Source organism: Anolis sagrei, chromosome 2 (genome assembly GCF_037176765.1).
Source record: "Anolis sagrei isolate rAnoSag1 chromosome 2, rAnoSag1.mat, whole genome shotgun sequence".
NCBI lineage: Eukaryota > Metazoa > Chordata > Lepidosauria > Squamata > Dactyloidae > Anolis > Anolis sagrei.
The window spans coordinates 61,340,948-61,354,942 of record NC_090022.1 but is presented as its reverse complement, the minus strand read 5'-3'; the positions used below and the strand labels follow the sequence as shown (position 1 = coordinate 61,354,942).

General features: G+C 35.5%; 1 protein-coding gene across 1 annotated transcript in view; it reads right to left on the bottom strand.

The window, feature by feature from the left end:
* The window catches only part of FGD3 (FYVE, RhoGEF and PH domain containing 3), a 113,597-nt gene that overhangs the window by 26,143 nt on the left and 73,459 nt on the right, over positions 1 to 13,995 (bottom strand). The window contains exons 5-10 of the mRNA XM_060766026.2: positions 13,361 to 13,450; positions 11,176 to 11,312; positions 8,624 to 8,780; positions 6,546 to 6,684; positions 4,735 to 4,793; positions 709 to 855 (exon numbers count right to left, since the gene is read on the bottom strand). Coding sequence (XP_060622009.2) covers positions 709 to 855; positions 4,735 to 4,793; positions 6,546 to 6,684; positions 8,624 to 8,780; positions 11,176 to 11,312; positions 13,361 to 13,450 — 729 coding nt within the window. The remainder of the gene's footprint in view (positions 1 to 708; positions 856 to 4,734; positions 4,794 to 6,545; positions 6,685 to 8,623; positions 8,781 to 11,175; positions 11,313 to 13,360; positions 13,451 to 13,995) is intronic.

Here is a 13,995-nt window from a genome sequence, read left to right as displayed (position 1 = left end):
AAATACTCTAGAACAGAAATAACTTGATACGTGCTGGAATCAGCTACTATGATTTGCTCCTATTGTGACAAGATCTGACTTTTCCTAATCAGCATTCAAAGAGAGATTTTTTTAAAATGGGCCTTAAATCCTCAGTACCCTATGAATTGAATCTTACTAAACTGAATATTCCCTTTTCCAACTGGGACAAGTCCATTGGATACCAATAGAAATAGGATTACTGTGTGTAATGTGTATGAAACCTATCAACCTATCCTTTGAAAAGATCTTGCTTTCACCTACTTCCCATTTGGGCACGACTTTACATCTAATTGAACATTATTCTTGTTTTAAAAGACATATTTCTTTAGTTTAAGACTGATGTTCTCAAATGTAAAAGTAATTTGACTCTATGGTCAACTTCCACCGGAAAATTTTGCCTTGTTTAAGAATCTCTAGGTCCTCCAGTGTGGCTCTGTGGGGAACTTCTAGTGGAAACTGACCACAATCAAATCTCTGAATAAACAAATCTGCAAACGAAAAATTCAAAAATATGGAGGGCCAACTATGGGGAAGGGGAACACGCCCCCCTTTTAAAAAAGTTGCTTGTGTAACAGTGAAGTGAAGGCTTGCCTGAATAGAATAGAAGGCCTGAACAACTTAATCAAAGGAGACAGTCTGTCTGCGAAGCAGAAGAAGGTTCTACTCCATGGAAACCTGCTCACTCACCAGAAACAGATACCTGTCCTGAGCGGTACCATTTTTTGCTGACAGTTTCTGAATGTGCCCCTCTTTAATCAATTCATTGGCTGGATTAACAATATCCTCTTCTCCTCCAAGTCGCTCATACACTTCTAACAGCTTGTGCATTTTTTCCTGGAAGACCAAAAAGAAATGCTAGCTCAGCTACAATCAATCCATCTATTAATTTATAATGAGCACAGTGGCAGAAACAATAGTTCAATTAATTAATGGGAGAAATTATTTGTTTATTAAATGTATATAACATGCTTCCATTAAAATAGTATTCAAGGGGAATAACAATAATAAAATACAGAATTATAAGTGAACAACAACAACATTAAAACCATATTGATACAGGAGAATTTTTGCTGAACCAAGCAAAAGGAAGTACATGTAAAATGTAATTGCAACATGCAAATTTAAAATAGCACCCACCCATTAGAGAAAATTTAATGATAACTACTGAATAATATTTTTTTGTATAATACTTATATCGCACTCTACTACTAGCATTTAAAATGGCATCGGAGTCCTCTAGATGTTCCAAATGTGCTGGTAGATTTGAGTATAAAGACAGTCCCCGTGTTACAAAACAAATAGGTTCTGTAGGTTTGTTCTTATGTTGTATTCGTTTGTAAGTTGTAACAGGTACATTTTAAGTGCAACTCTAGCTAAATATACACATAGGCTTTGGATAGCCAGTGTGTGTGTGTGTTTGTTCTGCCAACTGTGCCCCTATTCAAAATATTTCACCTGGACAACTGGATTTTGAAAATTTGGAGTTGTCATGGAAACAAGCATTGGTGCTAAAGCTTCAGTGGAGACACCTTTTCCCCATGATAATTCTGTCAGGAGTTAATTTTCCTTCTGTGGGGTAGATTTCTGTCACTTCCTATCATCTCACTCCAGTTTGTAACAAGGAGTTTGTAACAAGGAGTTGGATGTTTGTACCTTGGGGACTGCCTGTATTAGTTGTTAAAATGCCCATGCCATTGCTACTTTCATTCCATACTGTCCCCTGGCAATTCAAGCACCCGGTACAATGTTTTATTCAAAGCCCAAGTGATTTCTTTTTAAATTCTGAGACATGGAAGAAGTACACATGGAAGAAACAAGCCAAAAAACAGTATTGTGAGAATTTACACTTCTTCAAGCCAAACTAAAGAAAAACTTTCCCAATAACTAATTTTAGCAGAAAAATTCAATAAAATAATTTCATCTTCAACTTATTTTTAAAAAATCAAAAAAAGAGAAGAAAGATATACAATAGGAAGAGCAAAGATTTTATCAACATTCATGACTTTTTTAAAACCTGGTCTTAGTACAGGTTTTATTATTCAGCACTAACATAGTGTCCAGAAATAGCTCTTCTTAACAAATTAGTTACCAGCTTGATTCTGCAGCATCTAAACATAGATTACAGGTTTCTAGTCCTAACAGCTACAGTGATAACAGTTGAATGGGGATCAGATGTGGGCTAAGGGCATAGATTTTTCTTTACCCATCCATGCTACAGTAAAAAAACCTCAGTTACATGCATGACACTCCCATAATGGTGTGTACATGTGGGCTTTTGGTGGGCTGTTTAGTTTTTAACTATAACTTTAATTGTATTTTAATTTTTAAACTCAGGACACAAAGATTTTATTTTTTATAATTTTTAAATTTATATGTATATGCATTCTCTTTGTTTTGAATTTTTTATTGTATTTAGTCACATCACTGTTAGCCATCTTGAATTCTTATGGGGAGAAAGGCACATAAAAATAAAGTAAATAAATATAAATAAATAAATACATGTCTGCACAGAGCTGAAGAATAAGGAAAAGTGCTTCTGAATAATCTAGCATCTCACTAAATAATAGGAAACAAGATGTTTCACAGAAACTTTCTCAGGGATGAATTGAAAGTGATGTTCATGTAGTAGCTGCTGCCAAGACCAGCAATTATATATCCAGTCTGTCAACTGCTCCAGGTAACATTTCATATTTTAGAAGATAAATTGATTTACATCATCAGGTCATGCCTGTACCTACCCAAATATGGTATTATTGGCTGCTGGTCAGGAAAATATGACATCAAAACATCATGTCATACATTTATCTCATTAAATATTAGGAATGGAGAACTGAACAGAGGGCTTTAAAAAAAGCAGCCCCATTATCCCCATCTTTCATTAGGATACAGGCATGTAGCCAGGGGGGAGGGGGTTGAGAGGCTTCACCCCCCCCCCCCCCAATTCTCATGGTGGTTCGCGAAAAGGCCTTACTGGTGCATTATTTAAACTGTTATGTTTATTCATATCATGATCTGATCACCATGCTCAATATATCCCATATGCATGGGGGTATTGGGATAACGATACAAAAAGTTTGCTAGGGTAGACCCTTTTTCACTCAGACTCAGCCCCCCCCCCCCCCAAAACTCACCCCCCCAACCCCCCCCGAAAAAAACTCAGCCCCCCCCCCCAAATCGAAATCCTGGCTACGGGCCTGTTAGGATATAACTCAATACATTTTGCCTGTAAATGAGTGTAATTTGAATCAATAAAGGCTGCTTCTGACTAACTATGTAAAGATTTGTACTGTAATTCTTCTACTCTTCCTGCCAAAAGAAAAAGAATAAAAAACAGAACTGCTAGTACTCATATTTTCAAAGGGAAAACAGAAATCGTTTCTCTCATCCAGCAGGCCTTAGAGTAGCCGGAAATCTATTTTATACTTCACCATGTTTTTTCAAAGTCACTCTCTGAAACTAGCCCGGGCACTCATACCTGGCAGGAACAGGACCACCAGAACTCCGTGAGCCCATTCAAACAGTTCAGAAAGACATTACACTGGATGCCAAGAGAATGAATAAAAGCAATAAATTATCACTTCCCTTGTTTCTAGCTCAAACGTGTTAATTTATTTGAATGGCTATTTCTCATTCATTCTCAAAAGTGGGCTGAAACCCCATTTTTATCTGAAACCAAGACTACAGTGACTGCAAGTTGTAGTCCAAAATTAACTATCAAAAGCACTCTGTTTCCACTAATATACTCTATTAAGAACCCCACTGTACCTTGCCTGAAAAGGTGTAACCAGCTCCCTATTGACACAAAACACAATTAAAAGAAAAGTGGTGGTTTCTGGAATAAGACTTCATAAAAACATTAAGAGATCTTCTAGTTATCCGCTCATATCTAAAATATCAAGCAAGAAGAAAAAGCTACATGGTGTCTTCAATAGGGAAGGCAAAACAGTGTTATGTTCCCTTCTAATTCTAAGATTCCATGTTTCTCCTACAGATAAACGGAAACATGACTTCATGGGTCTTGCTGCTTCAGCATGTTATAGTTCTCATTCTTCTTAGACATATTTTTCAAAGTCCTGCATTTCAGCTGCTTCCTTGATAAAAATGCCTGCACAATACTTCCCAAACAGTGTCATGTCCAGTTGACTATTACTAATTCAGTAATGATACAGAGATATAGATGCTGTTCAACTTGGCCCTAAAGTTAACCAATGTTGCCTTTAAAATGTAGGCTGTTCTGCTGGATCGGTCTTTAAGATTTAACACAGCTATCTGCTTTTCACTACAACCCAACCTCCTTGCTTCATTTACATGCTTATTCGCCCATTAATTCTCACTGACTTCCTTCTGAGCAGCCAAGCATAGCATTGTGATGTCAATTTATAAAACCAATGGCTAATATTTCAAATATATTCAATGTCATGTTTAGAACATACAGAAAGGAAATGACACAAGAAGAGAAGGATTTCTGAGTCTATTCACATAAATCATTGGTAATTAGTAGACAACACTGAGAAGAAAGAAGCCCTCCCCACCTAAAACACAGTAATTATAGAAAGGCACTGATTTATATTTGAGCTTGATCTATAGCAGATAGTGTCCATCAGTATGAAAACCATCATTAAGGGACTCTGGGGCAATGAGAAAATGCATTGTTCAAATAGGCATCTCAGTTAATGGCTCAGCTGATGATCCTGCAACACAGTTTCTACTCACCATTTTTCGGATGGCTGCATTTGAATGGTTTGCTGCAGTAGAAATGAGCTCCAGTGATTCTGAAAGAGAGGCGGGAGACGATATACATTCTTAAGATTGCTATCAGTTAATATGCAGTTTTTATTTCCCTGGTGTGCACAACTCAGCTTCAAAATAGCTGATACACACAAATAGCTAATTTGTCAAGAACACACTGCATCACATTCCCAGCCTTGTTAGGGTCAAATGTGCAACTAAAAACATTATGTTTAAAACCACAGATTTTTTTATAAACCAGATAGGTAGTACATAATGGGCAATGATGTCAAAGAGCAGTATTTTTTCATGAACTCAGTGATGAGGATCAAATAAATTACTGAGAACAAGATATATGCTTCTAAAGATTGTTTTTCTCTGCTGTGCAACCTCTCAGTGGATTGAGAAGGGATAAACACTTTAGTGTATACATTGTTCATGTGGCAGATTGTACCCTTGAACATCTTCCAAGTTATGGTTGTGGGACTGAGAATTTCTGTTCCTAAGCCTTTGGTTGGAATTAATATAAAATAATCAATGTACAATCTGAAATTCATCCTCTTTGTAATTTGATATTTCACTTCTGACACTGAATGTTTCCTTTGGTCACTTTTATCCCACCAGCACAAACTTATTAAATTTGTTTCAACTGTAACACTTAACATGACTTAATGCTTACATAGATGAAGATTTAGGTTTCTGTGGCCAAGTGGGAAATCCAACCCTGGTTTCCAGAATTGTGGTTCAGCGCACGCGCACATACACACACAAAACACCATACTGCCTCTTTTTGTACCATAAGCAGTTGAAATACTGCTGCTGGTCAATTCAATCAATTGTTATTAATAGCTTCCTTTTAGAAATACTATCAAGACAGATGCAAGAATTACCATGATCACATAGTATGTATATGTAATTGTATATATATTACAAGTCCTTGATGCAAATCTATCAAGACAGATGCAAGAATTACCATGATCACATAGTATGTATATGTAATTGTATATATATTACAAGTCCTTGGTTTTATAAGTGTATAGTCCAAACTGATTGATATCATCATATAACTAAATTTAAAAAACCAACAAAAAAACAACACACAACCTACTACTTCATCACACTAAAGAATGAATCCACTTTAAAATCTGGTTAATGCCTCCTACAGAATTCTAGGGTTTGTAGTTTAGTGAGGCTGTTAAAGGCTCCTCCCTAAACTACAAACCCCAGAATTCTGCAGGAGGCAGAAACCAGATTTTAAATGGATTCATTCTCTAGTGTGATGAGGTCTTTAGAGAATGCATTCAAATCGTGTAACTATAAGCAGGGGGGACAGCTGAATTTGCCCATAAATAAGATTGCTTCCCCTCCATATAAAATTTTCAGTCCTCTAATTTCTAGTATTGTAAAGAATGAAACACTGAACATAGTTTGAACATAAAATTCTTATATTTGTAATGTTTGTAATTCCTTTATAATATTCTTGTGCCCCTCTTCTTGGATACCTTAATTGGATTTTTAACTGCTAAACAGAAACTTTAAGCTGCTGAATTGCTAGAAACTTGAGGAGGGAAGGAAATGTTTATTTGGGAAGAGCAATATTTTTTATAGTTTATATGCTAAAACATGATGCCCCCACCACTTATAGGAGTTTTAACACCTGAAATACTTAGTTGGTCACCTTGAATTCTGATTCTGGGAAAGAAATATGATATAAACAAAAAGAACAATAGAAGCATACAACAACTTTACAGAACAAACAGATTGTTCCCAACAAAATTGAAGAAAATTGTACTTACTTTCAGCATCTTTTCTATCAAGTGACTCTCCAGGAAGTTTTTTAAGATAATCCTTGAGTAGAAGCTCATAGCGTGGAATTCTCTGTACAGGTTCCAGCATGTGATGCTGTAATGTGAGGTTCCCACAAACATCCTGTTTCTGAAATCAAACAAAAACAAAAAATGTTGTTCTGGGCATTTTTTAAAAATACTTGGCATATTCATATAACCAAATAATTAAAAGAAGTAGAAACTCAGAAAAATTGATTATGATTGTAGACAGATGTTCCCTGAGGACCATGCAATAATCACTAGAATGAAATAAAAGAATGGAAATTCATTGCTTTTATTCATACTGAAAGTAGAGCATCTTCCTTAATGATACCCTAATTTCAAATCTATAATTCTGCTATACTTTTCTTAGCCATGTTATATTCTTTTCCTTTTTCCTAGATCAATAAAAGTAGAAGCAGCTACTTAAATATTAATCACATATCAAATCTTTCCCAAAGATCTACAAGTTAATTAAGATGACAGGCATCAATCAATGCAATAGATATGCCTAAGCAGAAACCCAGACTTAAACATCTTGTGGTATATGACATAAAGATATGAGAAAATGAACCCCTCGTTGTTTTGTATTAAATTTAACCAAGGTTACCAAGGTGTAATGGTTTATATTCTTCTTCTTCCTCCCCAAAAAGGAATTTAGAGCATTTGACAACCACTAGGAAGATTTGACAATATGAGCAGTAAACAAAAATGCACATATTTGCTGCAGTGTTCCTTCAAGTCATTTCTAATTTATGACTAAGGGAAGCCTATCATAGTGTTTTCTTTGCCATCCTCTGAAATTGAGAGTGTGTGACTTGCTTAAGGTCATCAAGTGGGTTTCCAAGGCAGAGTGTGGGATCAAAGCTTGGTCTCCCAGTGTCCTAGTCCAACACTCAAATCTCTACCCAACGCTGGCTATGCATATTACATTAATCAATACTTTTTTATTTGTGATGCATTTTTCATGAACTGCTTCAGTCTTAAGAGTAATTACCAGTGCTTTCTCTACAAATAGAGATACCACAGCATGCATCTCCAGCACGAAATCTCATACATTAGCAATAAATAATGAGTTATTGTTCCTTTGTGGATGAATGCATAATTGTTAGAAATATTCTGTACGATAGGGTCAAAGGTCAAAATTATTTTTCTTTCAGGAAATGAGTTTCCTATTAATGAAGGTGCATGGATTCCTACACAATTTGTGACTAAGCCATGAAAAGTTCATGGATCTTGGTTGTATCCAGCAAGCCAGAAATAATTGGAAAACTTTTCATTTTGACTCAGGTTTAGAAAAACCCATATTTTACACACAGCCTTTTGAACTGTTGTTTAGCAAATAAGCAGATGAATTCTCATAAAGCCCAGTTTGCTCTGGGCTCGTCAGCCAGATTTCAGTGAATTGGAAATAGATTTTTGTAACTGCAAAATGTGTCTCAGTAAGCTTTTGAGATCAACGTTTAGATGTATTCTAGGTTATGAGAGTGGGAACCAATGTATTTTAAAAGCATTTGCTGGCATATATACACTGTCTGCCAAGAAATATTAACATAGTGCAAATGATTTTTTTTCTTTTGAAAAACAATGTCTTTCTGTCTTTTGTTTTCCAATGAAGTCTGTCAAGATGTGATGGTTGAGCTTTTCCTAGTTAGTGAAGGTTTTGATTCCTCATGTGTAATAGTAACATGATATATAGACTATGAAACATTGCAAATGAATGATATTTCTTTTTACACATGAACCTGACCCTAAGTTACAATCATCTTCTGAATCCTGTTGTATTGTTCCACAACTAGCAGAGAGGTAGTCTTTCCTGTGGAAGCATCTTCTTTCCTATATATGTCATTCCATTCCCAAAGTGGTTAGACAAACCTCATTTCTTCTAGGGAAGCTATAAATACACTTTATCCACTTAGGGTTTTAACTGGATTACATTTTTTGTTTAATTTTGCAACTCCTTTCATTTGTTGCATTTTGTTTCATAAACTTTGGACTCTTGTTAGGTTCAAAAGGTGATACAGAAATGATTTTATAACTCAATATACCTGTATGTTTTGAATGACGTCTTTAAAAGGAGATGATCTCTGCATCCACGTGTTAACCATGTCCATTGCTCTGTCAAAATTCTTTACATATTCTCCATACATCTTCAGAAATGGAGCAAGTTTTTGAAAGATATCTCCTAGCCTTGGATTTGTATTCCTGTAAAACAAACAATTGAAAAAATAGAAATTGGAAGATAACATTAATTGCACACCCAACTGTATATATGTATGTCAGGATTCAAATTCCACCTTCTATAATATAAAGGGTTTCTTCAACACATATAGATCTACCTGGTTAGAAGAGTGGTAAGATGAATTTGCTCTTCCCCTGAATTTCCCTGCACCACCTTCAACACTGTCCCAAAATGCATACTTACAAAAAAAAATTATAGACAGCAATATAGTGTATTCAGAAAGAAAATGAGGATGTTCATTTTTTTATGATCACCTTTCTAGTGAGAGAGCTTTCTTGGTGGCCGCTCCAAACTCTGGAACTCCCTCCCTAGATAGTGAAGGATGGTGCCTTCCTTGGTCTCTTTTCAAAACTATCCACTAAATGGCTGTCAGCCTCCTCCCAGTAGACTTAGATCAAGGAAAAGTTTCATGAGAACCACCACTCCTCTAAATGTTCCTCTGACAACAGCAAGAACATCCTTGCGGATAGCAAAATCAGGCATTTCCAACTGTATGCGCCCCCTCCCCCACCATAAGGGTCTTCCTCCAGGGGTAAACCAAGAATGGGCAACTTGGAAGTCCCTGAATAGATCCAGAAGCAGAGTTTGCAGATCAAAAGACAACCTGGCAAAATGGCACTACCTAGAAGATTTCTCCACCTTGTGTGACTGTGGAGCAGAACAAACAACTCAGCATCTATATGCTTGCCCACAATGCCCTGCCTCGTGCACAGAGGAAGAATTGTTTAAAGCTACAGACAATGCAGTTGCAGCTTGTGATCCCTTTATTTTATCAGTTTTAGATAAACTATTTTATGGAATGCTTTTGATATGAAATAAATAAATAACTGTCAAGAGAAAACTATCTTATTCCATCGAGTTTAAATTAATTTATTGTGATGATGTGCTATTATTTTGACTTATAATATTATACCTTTTAATGAATTTTAAAAAGCTTTAGCACACTCTCTGTTTTACATCTATGGTGTTTTTAATCTGTATGGATTTTAATAGTTTGTAAACTTCCTTGAGTACCGTTGGGGAAAATGTGAGATGAAAATGAATGAAATTATTATTATTATCATCATCATGATCACAAGAAAAATCAGCATACTTAAATTACATAATGCTTTTCATACAAATGCATTTCTGTTATTTACTAAATAAAGTTGTGTTTTTGAACTGCTATCATACTCCTATCCATCTACACTGCTCAGGTTGTTTGTGAACAGACACAATGGGATGGACGGCAGGCATTGCTTGATTGTGCATATATACCAAGGTATTACTTCTCAGGACTAGTTTACTTATCCCAATGATGTATAACTTTTTTTTGTCTCCAAGGACTGCATATTGTGTCAACTGGGGTCACATATACTCCTCAGAGTTATGTTCTCTTAGGATCTTTTATAAATGAAATTTGAACAAAGCTTTTAAACAAAGTATATATCTTAAAACAAGTGAAGTATAATTTGCTCAGTAATAGAAAGTTAGTTTGACCTCTGCCCCTCTGAATGTTAAAAGACAGTGGGTTAAAACTGTCACTGATTTTCATATTGAAATTTCCTGTGCTTTGATTTTAAACTTTTTAGAATATTTATGGTTATGAAATGCACACAAAACTGAGAAGATGGGTATTTCTATGAATGAGTTCCTAGTATAGCTTATTCTATCAGCTTTCATACATTTCTGTGTATATTCAGCCACATCCATGGGCTAGCTATGGGTGCAAATGAAAGTTGTGTATTAGCTAGAATGGGCAATTGAGTTATCACAGAGGTGGGCTAGCTCTATGTATGTAGTAGAGAGATAAAACCACAGAATAGTGTCTGGCAACAACAAAGACGATATTTCTGCACCAGCAACTTCTTTCCTCTTAAAGGAGAGATAAAACTGATTTAAAACATGTTTTCAATTGTGCGTCGGGGACAAGGTTTACCACAAGTTATTGCTTCTGATCTACCAATTGGTTTGAAGCTATCTCAGACATAATGGTGGCATCTCTACTGGAGTATAACTAGGAACATCCAAAAAGATGTTTATGGTAACATCGGGATATTAGCTCGTTCCCTGAAGTGCACTCCAACACTGAAAACATGCTACAGAGGATTTTCTACCCCTTCGAAGCAGGAGTTTTGTGGAGGGGATGGGGTCCTGTTTCTGCAGCAGAAGAGTTAAGATTCCCCAACTATACATCAGCTTTCACTCTTGTGTAAAAGCTCAGCTGGAAATGCAGCACACAATTAGATCTTACAAAGTACTACAAAATAATGAAATGCAAGGTTCACAGAACTCTTAAACAGGTAGATTTTACTATTACGGAAGTTGACATTTCCGTTATTAGAAAACAGTAACATAAAATGAAAACATTGTACTCACCACTCATCAGTAATTCTTGTTTTGAGCTCAGGTAGGAGAAACTGTTCATGGAAACGATAGATGGAAGAAATATTTGAAAAGATCCCTGTTACCACATCAGGTGGAATCCCTGCTTCATACAATTTAGTGCAAAAAACCTGTATCAGAAAACCACAACAATACAATAAACATCAGAATCAAACATTTATTATCCATGTGAATGTCATCCATCTGGAGTTTGACATATGATTCATTGTTTTCCACAGAATATGTATTTTTGAACTATTTTCCCAAGACACATTGTACTGTCATTTGTTAAAAGGCTCCTCTGCATCAATATATTGCAATAAATCTTCGACCTGCTTATTTTGATAGCCACTCGCTGGCTGATTAGAGTGAGACATGGTGTAAATTATCACATTACTAAATAGGAATTAAATATAGTATTTCAAAAACAAATGAAATAAGATGTTTTACCTATATAACTTCAAGTAACCATCTTAGATACAAAAGTGATATGTCCTAAATTGTTTAAAAATCTTTACAGTGAGGATCAATTGTATTTTTCCTTTTTCTACACTAGACATTGCTCAACTGGTTAAAGGGCAACAGACATCTGAGTCAGCTATTACAAAAAAAAACCTGAATAAGGAGGAAGTTAAATGTCCAAAATAACTACCATTAGTCCTGTTGATATATTTGGCTCAAAACACAGCAATCTAGTGGGACATTGCAATTAAACAAATCCATTAGGACACATTTTTGGTTTTTACAGGATTATCGAGGCTGATATCTTTTCTATCCATCATCATGAATAACAAAACTTATTATTTCCACAATGTTTCTGATCTTCAGATCATTTATCTCAAGAATCTTCACAGCGATCCTGTAGCCTCCCCAAACCGTTGCAAATACATGTTCTTCTAAAGAGATCAGACCAATAGCCAAATTAATACAAGCATATGCACAAGCAAATACACGTGAATATATGGCCACCTTTTATTATGTTTGGGTGCAGATCAAATGACATGAAAGCTCCTTGGTTTCAAAAAAAGTATTCCTATATCACATTTGTGCATTATTGCAGCTTGCAATTGTAATTAACTAGGTTATCAATATGCATGGGTGAATTCACCCTATTGGCCTAATGGTCAGCATTCCCAGTTATTTGCTTCTCTATTCTACTTTCTTTGTAATACTCAGAAATGAAGAACAGGAGATGGAAACTTTGATTTTCCATAACAGAAAACACTGTCTACTTTTGACAACTTTAACATCATGTGATTTATTATCTAATTTATTATCTAATTCATGTAGAAATGAAGAGGTATTTGGTTGTATATGCACCACAGCAGAGGGCATGTACACTTCCTTAAAAGAGGAAGAGAAAATGTCTCAATTTTGTTTGTGTTTCTAGTGGCATTGCTACTGCTGAAAATTTCAGAACCATACAGCAGGATGAAAAGGGAAATATCACTGTAAAGAATGGTTTATTTTATGCCAGTGTCTGTGACCACATATCCAGAATTATGTATGATTTCTTTTACCATGTTGGTTCTTTCAGCATCTTGGAGTAATAGTCCACTGAAATGAATTCAAGTGAAAAAGAAAGGCAACTCAGGTTGTTAATTTATGTGAATCTGCCCTACTGCAGAAACAATAGCACTTGGTTTTCTAGAGTATGGGAAATGCCTCAGTGAAAATATCAAATGAAGTAGTAAAAATGATGCCCTACTCAAACAAAGAATACTTGTAATGCTTTCAAGATAATCTGGTGAGAATATTGGTCAGGAAGTGTGCAGACAGGTGGATTATTAAAATGGAACAACAGAGGAGTAATCTAACTTAAAAATTATACTTTTTATCATAGTATAAAAATATGAAATTCTTACAATATTCCAACTGTCAGTATTTTCAGAAAATCATTTGTATCTGGCCATCCTTGAAAGACAAAGATTCCTGCTGAAGATGAGCAAACCACTGGTAGTTTCAGAGATAGGTAATTCATGTTGGTGGGTGTGGGAGATGGGAGGGGGAGGGGAAACTGCATCAAAGTCCTCTATTGTTATCACATGCTATCACTCTGGAAATGCCACAACTGCCAGAACAGTGCACACAGATCACCAAATGCAAGTTTTAGAATAAGGCAGAATGTAAACAAAGGAATTATACATCTCAGAAAATTAAAATACCATAGAAGACGTACCTGATCTAGCAGATGAAGCCTTTTCACATATGCTTCTTCCGTATGGAGAAGTTCATTTGCAATGTTAAACAGCTTTTGTGGCTCCGAACACTGCAACAATATGAAAAATGCAAAGCCAATTTTAAATATATATTCCAAGGACAAACTAAATAAAGAATAATTTTCACATAAATCCTAGTTACTGAATGTACTCTACAGTGACAGGAGTTCTTCCATTTGGATGATTTATGCATCTAATTATAGTGTGATTGTTTTCTTTTTCTAAAAACAAATTATTGCAGTGCAATGGCTTAACAGTTGCCTTATAGCCAGGTAATCTTTAGCTCATTGTCAGATAATTCCATGTATAGCATTCCCACCAAGGTGCTCTTTGATACAACGTGGAGCTTTCCACATCCAACAAGTTGGAGAAAAGGAAGACACCTAATGCTGTTTAGTTAGTCTATTTTTGACCAAAGGTTTCAAACATAATTATCAAACTTAATACACAAGGTTTAAGGCTTGCTGAGGTTGCTTCAGAAACAACAACAAAACCATAAGGAAAGGAAATGGGCTTAGGGACCAAAACTAATCAGGTAAACATGGTACAATCTTTCTTAAGCAACATTTCATTAAATGTTTCATTAAATTAACAA